The following is a 14,938-nucleotide window of genomic DNA, read 5'->3' on the forward strand; positions in this document are numbered from 1 at the left end:
TGTCAGTGGAAACCGGAGAATACGCTCCACATTTTGTTGTGTGTTGGTAAACCTCACAGTTTACATCATGCAGGTATGGAGCAGCTGCTAAATATGGGACCAGCATATGTAAGAGGACCTTTATTAGTAGGGAATATGATACAGCCCTTCTGTGTCCTGTAGCCAACATTCAGCTATAAATGTTTCTTCACTGTGGTAAATAGAAAACTTTAGTGACTTACCTTGAATTTAGCTTTTTTTGATTGTTAAATGTATTTATTTGATAGTTTTTCTTGTGTTGGTGTAGGCTGTGTAAAACACACTAGTATCCTTAATTAATAGTATGTTTTGTGTTGATTTTTTTAACTAGCTTAACAGTATGCAGATCTAGTACATTTTATGTTTAGTGGAAATATTACTTAAGTGAAAAAAATTTTCTCTCTTCAGAAGTAAAATGCTTTCTATGAGAACTTCTGATGCCAGGACTCTTTTGAAGACTTACTTTGTTGCATGGCTTAAAGGCAGATGATATTATTAATGAATTCTGAGCATCCTTCAGGAGACTGGTGACCCTTCTATCACTGATGTATGCTGTCATGGACAACTTCAAATGGTAAAGATGGTATTTTTGTGAGTCTTTCTCAGATTAGTACTTTGATAGAGGAAGCAGCACGTTAAGTTTTTGGTTTAGATTAACGGCCCAAAGATTGCTTATTTGACTCTTAAAGCCATTCACAATGCTTTTAAGAAAATGCTTTTCACAATTGTTTTAAGAAGCTGTATCTTCACAATGTGAAGTTCTGTCTTGAGATACTCTTTTACAATTGTTTATGGCAAGAGCCACATTTAATTTCATACTTGATTTCATTTCCCTAAGTCAGTGCAAGTTTTTTTTTTTTTTCTTATAAATCCCTGGAAATAATGCTTAATTTAACCATTAGTTTTTTTCTTGCTTGAGGGCAGGTTTTGGCTAATGATTCTTCACACTATTCTCTTCTTTTAAACACAGTAAATGGGAAGCCACACTTAGTAACCTCCAACTAAACAATTATCTTAAAATAAAATCTAATAGTTTGTTAGTATTTTAGTAGCAGTACTTTGTTTAAGAGGATATTAGAAAGAGCACAATTTACTTTCTAAGAATGTTGTATCTGCTCACTATGTTTATTCATTCTGTTTTATCAGCTCTTTTCCAAAACACCACAAGCAGTTAATGCACCTTATAAAGGACTCCTGACTTTTTGATTCTTCTTAAGTCAAATCTAGATGTCACCAGTGTTTCCCATGTTAACAGTTCTGAGCATGTTTTACTATATGTGCCTTCGGCGCCGAGCTAGGACAGCGACGAGAGGAGAAATGAACAGTCGGAGGGCTATTGAATCAAACACCCGAGCCTTACCTATCAATGTTGAAATAGTTCAGTATGCCAAAGAAGTGTTGGATTTCAGCTCTCACTATGGCAGTGAAAACAGCATGTCGTATACCATGTGGAATTTAGCAGGTATTCCAAATGTGTACCCTAGTTCTGGTGACTTTACTCAGACTGCTGTCTTTCGAACTTACGGGACGTGGTGGGATCGTTGTCCCAGCGCTCGGCTGCCGTTCAAGAGGACACCATCCACCTTCTGTAGCCAAGACTATGTGGAACTTGCTTTTGAAGAACCAGTTTATCCCACTGCAGTGCACATTCTGGAAACCTATCATCCTGGAGCTGTAGTCAGGATTTTAGCATGCTCTGCAAATCCTTACTCTCAAAATCCACCAGCTGAAGTAAGGTAATTTTTTTCTTTTCTTCCTTATGCTTTCCTGTAAGATGTTAAATGCTACACACAGTGCTGTTTAATGAAGTTTACTTCCTAGTATTTATCTGTTTTGCATCCGACCCACTAACATTTACTTTATTTCTGCGTGTTTTTAAAACTGTGGTGACATGTTTTGATAACAACTTCAGAGATGTGGATGTTTTGTAGGAATTATTGCAGCTCCTAATATCAAATTTAATTTGTGTAATGATAGTTTTTGTGTTGGAATTTTTATGAGCAATAATTATTATGTCTGTACAGAAACCACTTTTGAAACGGCAGGTTTGAGTTCTTCCTCCAATAAGAAAAGCAAATTGTGTGATAGAAGGTGAGGATTCACTGTTGCTGTATCACCCTGCTTCAAGTAGCCATAAACTTTCTTCTCTGCATGCTTTAGGTTGCGTGTATAGTATAATCAGGCACTGTAACTATTCATATGGAAATGAGACTAAAACCAGAAGCACAGAGCAGTCAGACAAAAGGTGATGCCATTTGTCAGATCTTTATTTTTGTTCTGATCAAAGGGTGTGAGCTGCACTTTGTTTTTACACTCACTGCATAGGCTAAAAGAAGCTGATTTGATCCTGTTGGTTTTCCTCATAGTAGAGTCCTGATGAAATTTCAGTTGGGGGGTCAGGAAGATGGTGACCTGGGGAGTGGTAATATAGTAAAATAAAACACTTTGTATGAGGTGTGAAGCTCTTAGTGAGGAGGTGAGGAAATAGAAATGGAAGGAGAAAGAGAACAGGTCAAAGTACATAGTGGGCAAAAGCATTGGGAAAAGCTATCAGTATATGCTATCAAAGTACTCCATATCAGAAGAGATTAAATGATACCAAAACTATAAAGAAAGGGAGAGCCGATAGAAGAAAATGTATGCTGTAGAAAATAGTATGCCAGCAAATACTCTATTACTTTGAAATGCACACTTTGGTGGTATAACCAGTATTAGCTTGGATGTTTGGTGTTTTTTCCTGCCTTGCCTTTTACAGATGCAGCTAAAAAGCATTCTTATAGGTCTAACTTAGTATCCCTTGCTTCCTAATACTAGCCCATTGATGTTCATTTGAAAATTCTTGGAAAATTGAGTGTTATGTATTCAAAATTCCCAATTAGTATCTTTTGTATGATTCTGTCATATACTGTTCTTAAGAGCAGTTGTTTGTTTTACATGTTTCTAGTGAGAATATTCTGTACAGCTCAAAAACATGAATTCAAGGAACAGTAATGAGTCAAACTAGTAATAATAGGCCACCTAACTTCAGAAGAATGAGTGTGTTTGGCACTGTAACACAGAACTTATTTATAGAATGATATGTGGTGAAGGCAGCTTCTAAGACTTTCAAGTTTAGAACCTAGTGTGAAATAACTTTTGGGCAATTACTCTGTGAACATTCTTTTTACTTTTTTATTTTATGATGTAGATTTTTACTTCTTTATGATGTAGCACAGAACTTATGTAGAGATTATTTCTGTAACTTGATAATATTGCATTAGGGTAATTGTAACATAGGGTGCTTCAGGGCATCACAAGGATATAGTTCTGATTGATAAGCTAATGCTATTTTATGTCTGTTTAGGTTTAGGTTCTTAAAATAGTACACCTCGGTAAAGACCGAAAAGTGTTGGAGGAAAGCTCAAGAAATGTTAACTGAAGGAGCTACTTAGTGAGGTGCATTAAAAAAAAAAAAAAAAAAAAAGAGAGAAAATTGTTCAGAGAGGTAAAAGGAGATGGAAGTGAAAATACTAATATAAAACCTTTGGATATGCGCTTTATGACTCCTCTTGAGGTGTGATCACTGAGAACTCAGACTCCCTTCTTCATGATAAAAGATGAAGCTTCTGTAGGACCCTGCTCTTTAATTTGTAGGCAAGAATACCTTCTGTCCTGCCTGCATAGTTTAACAACATTTCTGGTTAGAAAAAGGTTGTCTCAGGGATCCTTGGAACCAGTTTTCTGTGCTGCCTCTTCAGTACTTGTTAGTCTTGATGTGAGAGAAGTGTTAGAGGGACTTCGTTTTTTTCTTTTGGCTTACCTTCCCTCAGCAGGACTTGTCTGTTCAGGGCTGCACATTTGGTTTGTCTCCTTTCTTCTAAAGGAGACAAACATGTCTTATACATAGTGTCTTGACGGGAAGATGAAGGGACCTTTTCTCCACATGAGGTATGCAATATTTTTTCTCTGTTCATTTGCTCACCTTTATGAGGGGAATCTGAAATGTTGCAAGGGCGCAGTCTGTTTTCTGCTTCAGTTCTTGGTCCCTTGTTCTCACTTCCAAAAGTTCTCTGAGATGTCAGCTAAGAATTATTTTTTTTGAAGATGGAATGCTGCTGTAATCTCAGATGATTCCTTGTTTAACTGATGTTTTGGTCTTGAAGAACTGGCATACTATTTTCTTCTGTTAAAAAAGGCCATGTCCTACTTACTCAAAAGGCACTTAGAACCTTGTTTTCCTCTTCTGACTCTTTTGATACTCGTTTTTAAATCACCTTATTACCAAAAAACCTTCCAGTGCTGCTTTATCAGCTGACTATGGGTGTGTTTCTGAACATTGGTGTGGAAAGGGCAGGTGTGGTGGGTTGACCCTGGCCAGATGCCAGGTACCCACTAAAGCCACTCTGTCACTCCCCTCTGCAACTGGACAGTGGAGAGAAAAAAACCAGCTAAGGATTCATGAGTTAAGAGCTGGGAGAGGTCACTTACTGATTATCTTCACGGGCAAAACAGATTAAAAGTGGGGATATTACTTAAATTTATTACAAACAGGATCAGAGCAAAAGAGTGAGAAGTAAAATAATCTGAAAAACACCTTGCCCCCACCCCTCCTTCCTTCCATGTCTTCCCTCCTCCCCCCCAGTGGAGCCGGAGGATGGGGAATGGGGGTTACAGTCCACCATGGGTTGCACCATGGGCTGCAGCGGCCTCAGCTCTGGCATCTGGTGTACCCCCCCTCCTTCTGCACTGACCTTGGTATCTGCATTGTTGTTCCCATATTCTCACTCTGCTCTTCCCTGGCTGGAATTTTCCTCCGCACAACAACCTTCAGTTCTTAAATATGTTATCACAGAGGTGTTACTGTTACTCCTGACTGGCGGCAGGAAGCCCATCCTGTAGCCAGCTGGCATTGGCTCCACGGGACAGGGGAAGTTTCTAGCAGCTTCTAACAGAAGCCACTCCTGTAGCGCCCTCGCTACCAAAACCCCGCCACAGAAACCCGCTACAGCAGGTCATTAGGAAGGTTCTTTTTCACCAGTTCCTGCTTTGATATAAAAAGCAGGCCAAATTAATGGTGGACTCTATGTTGAGAGGAAAACATTTGAGATTTGCTTAAATGTTTAGTGGATTATACTAGTCCAGCTTAGTAATCTTTTTTTCTCTTTGTTTAATATTTAAAGCATCAGCTCATCCAAGACTTTTCTGTGTGCAAAAGCTTGCAGCCTACAAGAGGCTTTGTAAGGAGCTGGTGTACCAGAATACTTGCTCAAGAGGATTTTATATATTCTTGTTGAAAAATGGCTAACACCCACATGGTTGGCCCATGTGTTCACTTTATGCTTCCGTAGCAAGGAAGAATGACTCATGCAGGTGTTCAGAAAGAGGTCTTTGGTTGTGTTTCTTTGTTGCTGGTGCACTGAATACTGCTATCACAGCTCTGTATGATGCTGGCTCAGGTGAACTTTATTCAGAGTGTTTGTAGAGATGGAGTCAGACCTTCATGGATGAGAATAAGCATGTATTTTTCAGAGGGCATGTAATTGTTTCTAAATGATCCTAATGCTTAAAACATGACAGGTACTTTGAAGTTTTTTCATTATGGTTTAACCAGCATCCAGCTGAGAATTTTCTGTCCTCTCATATTTTTGGCTGCTTTAGAGACAGAAGGCACTACATCACTCTCCTTCACATAAACCAATTTTTAAAATTCATAAATGTCAGAGAAACTGCTGTTTTAACACATGGAGACCTTTTGCGCTTTTCTTTTGTACCACTCACACCTTGATTGGTGAGAAGTGTTTGGTAATTCCTTAAAGTATACTAACATTCCATGTACAAATTTGTTACATGAATTATCAGAGTGCAGAAAGCCGAAGAAAAAAATAGTAGTGTGAGACTGAGGGAATATTGTAATATAAAATCTCAGGTTTTATGTGGGGGAGAAATCGATCCCTATTTTTGATTGTGTTGTGTTATGATTACCAGTAATGCCTAGAAGTTAAGTTGTATGTTACACGTAGGTGAGATACAACCTTGAAGGTTCCTTATCACACTCTAATGTGTTGATGGTTTCAGCAGTGTTTTGGGTGTTTTGATCTGAGATTCACAGGGAATAAAAGGTAGAGTGAACGAACCATCTGAATGCCACTGTCTACGAGTAAAAGCTGATCATATTTTACATTCAGTCCACTGCCTTTCTGGTTTCACACCCTTTTTTTAGAAGGGGGGATAGTTTTTTTGATCAGACATTTTGATCCCTATCCTGGCTGCCAGCAAACAAATCTGCAACATTCCCATCTGAATTAGCATTGTACTGCTTAAATACCATGAACTTCCTAATTGAAGGAGAGAGAGCCTTCTACTTTGTCCATCTTCATTAGCCTGCTCCTCTGTTTTGCAGCAGTTTCTGCCTCTACAGGCTTCAAGACCTTCAGAAAGAGAAACTTTGCATACAGCAAACACAACTAAGCTAGGAAACACTGAGCCACGCTCAATTTTCTAGCAAAATTCTAAATGACACGAAATAAAATAAATTAAATAGAAATAAATGGCAGAAACACACAAGGCAGAATGAAACTGCTTCCAGACAAATGACCATGGTATCTCACCTGTGAGAAACAACCTAATCAGTGTTACATTTTATCTGTAGAAAACAAGAAAAAATTAGTCACAAGACAGTCTCTAACCTACTGAAGAGGTAATCATCACGTAGCGATAAGGATATACGCTATGAAACATCACCCCAAGCATGGCCACACATTTCAGACTAGTTAGGAATCTCTGGTTTTGAACTTTTATAGAAGCACATGAGACAGTGTCACTGTAAAATATATGATACAAAAGAAACTGTCAAGTTAAGTTAAAAAAAGACCACAACAGAAAAACAAGGATGAACTTTTTCTTTTATATTCCAAATTTAAATGGTAAAGTTATTTTTATGAAGGGAAAAAATTGAAAAACTTCTGAAAAAATTTTTACTTGATAGCTCCCATTTAAACAATGTCTAACAACAGCTACCTATTAGGAATATCAAAATGTTTTAAAAGGGCTTACATTGAAGAAGCCATTAGGGAATCACCAAGAGTAAGCCTTCTGGGTAAATAAGGAGGAAAAAGAAACAGGAAAGAAAACATTTCTTTCTTCACCAATCTGAATTTGACAATGCAAGAAATTTCATTAGATTGCAAGCAAAGTTTAATCTTGTCTTGCTAGGGAGAAATCTGATTACTTTTTCTAGAGTCTTTTCCAAAGACTCCCTCTTATTACATACATTTCTTCAGAAGTAACCAGCTCTGCTCAGGCATCATCCTAGCCATTAAAAACCTTTCCAACAGCATTAGGACAACAAAAGTTAAGCAAGCATTAAAAATGTATTCTCATTTGACACAAACCTTGAAAATATGATTCTCAACCTAGAAATCACTAGACTGTATTTTTCTTCCTGGCAAGGGAAGGGGAATGGGAATCCTCTTTTTTTTTTTTTTTTTTTTTTTTTTTTTTTTTTTTGTATGGAGTCTTTAGTATCTTTAGTATCAGAGCAGAATGAGTTCCTGTCTATTTTCATGAGACAGAGACAAATTTAATAGGAAAACCGAGTCCATTAAAGCTGAATGGAGAAACCCACGTAAAGTCCTCCTTTTCTTTAATCACTAGAGAAAATAATACAGATGTTACTGGCTTTTACTCAGGCTTTGCATGGCTCTGCAAAGACTGAGGCTTTCTAGCACAGTGCTGGTGAAACCTTCTTATCAAAGCACACTCGTTGCAACATCTTTGATCTGTTGTTACTGTATATCTGCAAGAAGTGACGACAGACGATGTGCTACCTGCAGTCATTTGATGCTGCTTGATTTTTTGAGAGCTGCCTAATTAATTTGGTACAGGGAAAGGGCTAGATTCCTTTGTCTTCTTTAACGTTATTTGTTGAGGTTCAGTTTCTCTTTGTTTTGAGTTAAATAGTTCATTGAGCACCTTAAGTTTGGAACAAATGCAGGCAACCTTATTAGGGAAACTGATTTTGGTATGTACCCTCAAACTGGGATTGACTGTAAAAATGCCTTTCTTATGAAAGATTTTTAAATGGGTAACCATAAAAATAGAATGCTCCAGAACAGAAGACATGTGATTCTTACTGAAGCCTCTTGGAAATTTAGACTATTTTGATCCCACTGTGAGTTCTTCAGTCCCATTCAGATTATGTGCAGCCCATTAAGTATCACGCTGGTGATTCTAGATGAAGAGATCACTTCCAGTTGCAGTAATGGGTGTGTTGAGTATACCTACACTTGGGAAGAATCTACCAGCCCTGACTCAGAGTGATTGCTGTTGCTTGTTCTTGTGTGCAGTGCCACCAAGGCAGAGAAGAACATCAAATCAACCTGATTGACTTGAGGTTTTCCAGATAAACCAAGAGCTAACTCCTTTAAAGTTAGATTGGTGGGCTGTTGATGAAAAGAAGAATATGACAAGGACAGTGGAAAATTGTCACTGGTTTTGTTGTTCATCAGCATTTGGTATGTAATGTGGAATTTCACAAGACTGTAAAGTCATCCTACATGTCTTTCATTTTCTCTAGTTTATTACAAAGACTGGAAAACAGATACTGCTTGCTGAAGTTGGTTATTGAACTCCAGTTTGGTGAACCTAGATCTCCAGATGCATTATTTTTTTTCCAGAGCTCTACTACTGCTAGATAGTCCTCTCTTTGGGGTACCAAAGGGAAATTCAGTAACTGAGACCCATTCTGTTAGAAGCTGATGGTCCAGCATTTGCTAAATTAGTGAAAATATAGCCTTGAGTTTCCCTAAGGATGGCTTGAGTGGGTACCTGGAAGTGTCTAAGCAAACTTTCGGATGGTGATCTGGATGTGTTCAAGAAACATCACACGTGCATTGCTGACATTAAGTATTTGCTTAGAGAATTGACCTATGTGAGAGGGTGTGGCAGTGGGACGTCTGTTATTTTGCCATGAGTTGGCATTAATTTCTTAAATTAATGAAAGCTTTTCTCATGACTAAGTCTGTCTTATGAAAACTGTTAATTTTAGGGTAGAATTGTCCACTCTCCTGCATAAGTACTTTCTGATGTGCCACGTGTTCACGTCTTGCATGTTTGTTTTTAGTTCATGACTATTTTTTTGACATAAGACTTCTGGAAGCCTCTCATTGTACTGTAAGGTACTTAGAGAGCAGCTTGATATAGGTTAGGAAAATTTATCTGTGCATACCTGAAAATGTCAGTTGTGAAATTGAAGTTTCAACCAATATGGATTAATTTCCCTATTTTTTTCCTAATTAATTTTCCTAATTTTCCTAGTAACAAATATCGAACTTCTGCACCTTATACCATGTGCAATGTTTTAATGAAAGTCCACTTTGCTTTCTGTCATGATGGAAAAAGTTTAAGCAATTTGTTCTGCAAATAAAGCATGTTTGATTTTATTTTATTTTTTAATTGATATTCCTCTCCACTCCCCCACCTCGCCCCTGCATGGAATCTGGTAAGAAAAGCCAAGATGCTGAGATACTGGGGAGCAGGTAGAGTGCTTCTGAGATGCATGTGCCAGGACAAGTAGTCTGAGAGAAATTTTTGAAGCTGGGACTAGGGTGATCAAAAAGAGATGGAATATGGAGTAAGATGTGGAAGTGTGTAGATTGGTATCGAGGTAAGCATACTGTCAGAGAGAGTAGCAGCAGTGACTGCTAGAGGCTTCCTTCTTTAGGAATTAACTAGACTCGAGGGAGGAAAAACATGGGTACCAGTGACTGAAGGATTTCCATTCACTGGATGAGGACTCATGCAGATATAAAGAGTACATTTCTGTTTTCAGGCCTTTTGGCAAGTTTGGAAGAGCTGAAGACCTAAGGAATGTAAGACTTGATTCTTCCAGATTACTGAGTTGGAGACAGGTTTCCCTGTCACTTACTGGAGGAAATCTGAGGTCTGTGTGTTCAAGTAAAGATGTATGTACAGTAATTTTATGCATGCCCTGAACCTCCTGTCACTGGACCAAAGAGGAGAAAAACTTCTCAGTTTTGCAGTTTGGAAATTCTAGCGTTTTTTGTAAAGGACCCTTTAAAAAAGGACTTGAAGATTCTACTTTCTTTGCTAATTTGACAGTGAACTACTTTTAAAAGGAATATTTTGCTTGTCTAGACAGGTAAACAAAGTAAAGTTAGATTATTTTTTTAGTAACTTGCAATACTGTAATTTAGACAGGCTTGATGTTAAAGAGTGAGCTGTGGGGTTTGGGGTTTTTTTGTTTTGTTTTGTGGAAAATAAGAGAGGTCAGATGACTGTATGTTAGGGTTACATGGCAAGACTGTTCCTGGTATACTTAGACTAACATACAATCATTGTGAAGACATCTGTAATCCATTTGTTATGGTTATCTTACCTGCGAGATGTTAGAAAAACTTGTGCACCAGTAACAGTAACAAGTGTGTGACCATGAGTCTACAGCTTGTTTTGTTATTTAACAATGCAGAAAAAACATGCTAAGGTCATGAGTTAGTGTGCCCTGTTAAATTCGTCCTTAGGATATTTATAAAATCTAGGGAAAACATAAATTTTGTTGTCTTTTTAACCGTGTTTCTCACTTGTTAAATACTTCTGACAGAAGAAGCTGCCCTCTTACTGTGTTCAGGAATTGCTTTAGTAACTTTGATTTTAATCCCTATACTGTATGTGTGTGTGTAATTTTTTTTTTCACAGATGGGAAATACTTTGGTCTGAGGCACCTACAAAGGTGAATGGTCCTCAGGCTCGGCAGTTCACACCTTGTATCAAACAGATAAACTTTCCTACAAACTTAATCCGACTGGAAGTGAACAGCTCTCTTCTGGACTATTACACTGAATTGGATGCAGTAGTGCTACATGGTGTGAAAGAGAGACCTGTGCTTTCACTAAAGACTTCAATGATTGATATGAATGATATAGATGAAGATGAGGATGAAGAAAAGTATGGCTGTGGAATGGACACCCTTAATAAACAGTTCAGCATTGTTACCCTCAGGGAATGGCCGACTAACGGATATTTTGATAAACTGCCTTATGAGGTAAGAAAAGAATGTTTATACTCAATCATTGTCTTGATCATTAAGGGTGCAAAGGTGCTTTACAGGGTATTGGTCGAGATTGGTTACAGTTCCTTGTGAATCCCTGTGAATTCCTTGTGAGTTTCCTGCAGTTATTGTATAGGTATGCCTGAATTATGTAAGTCTATCTACTTCCATGGATGGATGTTAGGTATTTGCATAGTTACTGCACTCTTATTGCTCAAGAATCTGTGCATTCACACACAGTTTTTACACCAGTTATTCTTGCCTTGAATTTCCAGCTCTTGAACTTGGAAGCTTCTAGCAGTTTTCCGATAGTTTTTAGTCCTCATGCTTGACAAACAAAATATACGAAAGAGATATGAAAAGGTTGAATCAACATCTGAAAGTGGAAATAGTTTTTTAAGAGGCTAAAAGTTTGTTTCCCTGTTCTTTCTCGCACAAAACTTACAGAACTTTGTTCTAGGGACTGCCATTATGTTTTCGTATTATTATGAAATAAGCTTCTTCCAGCCAGCTAAGTTTTGAATCATGGTGCAGGTAAAATGTCTTATAGATGGACTTCTGTACACTGTCTTGTTTCAATGCTTGCTACTTTTTGTTCTATCATTGGCACAGAAAACAGTTATGAATAAACTCCTTTCAGATCCCCTGGAAGCATGGCAGTTGTGATTGTGCTCAGAGTCAGTAGATAAATATTTTCTTTCCTGTAATTTCCAGTATAATGAGATTCTGGAGTATGATTACTGAATACTGTGTGCGGGCCAGGCCATTCTCAGTGGGATGTAGCTGTTTATGGAGGCTGGTACCCTGGTTAGTGTAAGAATTGAGAGACAAAACAATTATCTTCACCTCTCCTGAAATAAACTGTTTGCGCATGGTGGAAAGGAGCCTCTACTTGCCAGTCAGACCTCTGGGCTTGGGCAGGGACAAGTTTGTTCCTGCTCTTCAGTGTGCTGCAGTGTGCCAAAAGCAGCAAGTGTTTATTTACTATGGTAGCTCATCCAGTGCTCAGCGTGCTCCTCACTTGAACTAGTCTTGCTTTTGAAAGTGAAGGGAGTGTGCTGAGATGCTGCCGGTGATTGAAGGGCACTTGCAGAAATATCTGTTCAAATCAAATACTGTTTTGGTTTTATGACATCTTTTGTCTCTAAGTACCCCAATTTGAGACATGAGGACCATGGTTGAGTGACCATGTGTCCTAGTAACCTACAGAAGTTTACTGTGCTTGTAAAGAGGAAAGAGAAGGGAAGAGAATGTAACAACTCTTATCTTTCTTCTCTTGAAACCAAACTTGAGTTTTGTTTGGGTCTTTTTTGTTGTTGTTGCAGTGGAATAATAAATGAGGATACTAACTTCATCCTGAGTTAGCTCTAGTGGTGGTTTGTTTTTGATTTTTTTCCCTAGAGCCAGTGTATTACTTAATATATTTTACTGTTGGTGCTTGAATATCAGTACTGAAGTAAAAAAAGGACTTTGCATAACTGTTTGCAAATATGTTGGTTTTAGTAATTCAAATAAATTAATTGTAGATAAAACTTCATTTAAATATAGGATTTTTTCTTGTTTGAAAAGGGTGGATAAATTGATTTGTAGTATAGTAGAATACCAGAGAGATGAATCAATCTCTTTACTGTTTCATGTGATCACAGAATCATTAAACTTGAAAAAGACTTCTAAGATCGTCAAATCCAACTATAAATGGTTGATTATACATATTAAAATTTTAATTTAGGGAATGTTTGTGTAGTCTTGTTACTCTTATGAACTTCTGTCTTCATGTACTTTTTTGTATTTTTCTGCTTTCCTGTTTGTCTACCAGCTTCCTTTTTTTATCCATTTTTTAACATGTTTGGTTCATGAATAAGTTTATATGGTCTATCAATATCAAGAACATTTTTTTTCTTCTGCCTTGATTTAAAGAAACTGAAAATATGGGTGGAATATTTGTCAGAAAACTAGAAAAGACTGTTTCTGGACTGGTTTGGTGACAGCAGTAATCCCAGTCTACCTCCTTCTAGTCCAGCTGGAAGGTTTGGGCATCAGAAAACCAAAAATGTTGTACTTTGTAGTGTGACAGTTTTTTATCATATTGGATATGGGAACAATGCTCTGCATGCTGTCTTCAAGACTGACAAGTGTCAGAGTTTTCTGGGAACTGTTCGAACTGTGTAAGAATGAAGTAAGGCAACTGCTGACTCCTTCCAGTTTTCATTTATACAGTATATGAGAAATTGTATCTCTTTGTAAGGGCATATTGATTGTCAATGTGTAGCTGTCCTAAGTCTTCATACATATGCCTATTCTTTATTTGAGTTGTTTTGAGGCTTTTTCATACTACTCTCTGTAATTCACAAAACACACAGGCTGAGTGGGTTGTGCTAAGTAGGCAGCAGTTCCTCCAGTCTTTGTTTTGCCTTTGTTGTCTTTCTGAAACTTCCATAGACTATCCTTTCGTAGACTGTGGTGTTCCTCAAAATGGCATTAGGAATGGCTTGATGCACTGTGAGCTCAAAAATCATTGTAAGAATTCTAGAGAAACATTATGGACTGTTCCTGCCAAAAAGCTGAGAAAAATGCTTGACTCACAGGCACTGACTTCTGTAGAAAAAAGTGTGAACTCTTGGATGACCTAGGTGAGAGAATTTTTCTTCCCTGATCATGGATGGTGTTAACCAGCCCTAAATAGCTGTGAAGTATTTGTACTGTCTATCATCTCCTCTCCAGAACTACCTTAAAATTGAGAAAGAATTTTATAGGAGACACTTCATGTCCTTGTCTTTATTCTCAGTTCTTTGACTAACTTGTGCGGCATGTAAAGTGGAAGGAGTATGGCCTTTAGTCTTAGTTGGCTTTGCAGAAATGCTTGAGACCTGAAGGCCTGAACAAATTCAAAGCCTTTGGGAAAGGTGAAGAATACCTGCCACAGCGTACATCTTGTGCAGTTTGGGACTCACCAAGATGTGCCAAGTACCGAAACCCCGACTTTTGTTCTCCAGAGGAGAGTCAGGAGAAATCCTGCATGCTGAAGTCCAAAATATATTTTTTATATAAATGTCGATATAAAAAGATACAAATGACATCTTAGTCATTCCTTGAAGCTAATTTTTCCAACAGCTACCTGTAAGATTTATGAGCTGTTTGTGTCTGCTGGGGAAGTGAATTTCACTGTTAAATGAGGATTTGGCACCTCTGTTCTGCGAAATGGGTCCCAAAAGTAAGATCTGCATCCCTTAAATGGTACTTAGATAGACGAATCAGAGCAATAAGCAAGAGCATTTTTAAGTGCAATACACTTTTTTCCCTTAACAGTAAACTTCTTGCATCTTTCCAGAACAAACTGTTGTAGACTTCCAAGATTTTATGCCTTTCTTTGCAAAGGGAAATTCATGAGGTTCTTATAAGTTGTCCTAACAGCTGATGACCATATGTCACAAGATTCCTTTCAGCTGATAGCCAATATACTGCCAGTTGCTGTAGCAGATTAGACTGACTAGTGGCACATGGAGAAGATCCCTCCAACTTTAGTCTTCCTTAGTTGTTTGATTGTGCAATCTGCCAGTAAAATCCTTTTCTGTTCTTCGGGTCAAGAAGGGTCTTAAAACTTTTACAGCCTTCCACTGCTGTGAAAGGATCAGAGCCTGTGGCCTGGTGATGTAAAATCGACTCCACTAAAGCATGTTATGTGAGTAGAATAAAGAAAAAAGAGACTTAAATGGTTGTGTTTTGTGAAACAGTTGCAAGATCCACTTTTCAGGTGTTCACGTGCAGTATTGAATGTGCATGCATTTGCTGGTGCAAGCCATAGGATTGTGGAACCAGGGTTCTGTGTTTTCTTAAACTATGTTGAGAAAGGTCAAAAGCTCCAGAATACCATCTTCT

General features: G+C 37.9%; 1 protein-coding gene across 1 annotated transcript in view; it reads left to right on the forward strand.

Annotated features, from left to right (window-relative positions):
- Window positions 1-430: 430 nt before the first annotated feature.
- The window catches only part of FBXL4 (F-box and leucine rich repeat protein 4), a 47,660-nt gene continuing 33,152 nt past the window's right edge, over window positions 431-14,938 (forward strand). Inside the window, exons 1-3 of the mRNA XM_018078039.2 lie at window positions 431-592; window positions 1,165-1,754; window positions 10,711-11,056. Of these exons, the coding sequence (XP_017933528.1) occupies window positions 1,246-1,754; window positions 10,711-11,056 (855 nt within the window). The 5' untranslated portion in view covers window positions 431-592; window positions 1,165-1,245. The remainder of the gene's footprint in view (window positions 593-1,164; window positions 1,755-10,710; window positions 11,057-14,938) is intronic.

Source organism: Manacus vitellinus, unplaced genomic scaffold, assembly GCF_001715985.3.
Source record: "Manacus vitellinus isolate BGI_N305 unplaced genomic scaffold, ASM171598v3 scaffold_4_pilon, whole genome shotgun sequence".
NCBI classification, from domain to species: Eukaryota; Metazoa; Chordata; class Aves; order Passeriformes; family Pipridae; genus Manacus; species Manacus vitellinus.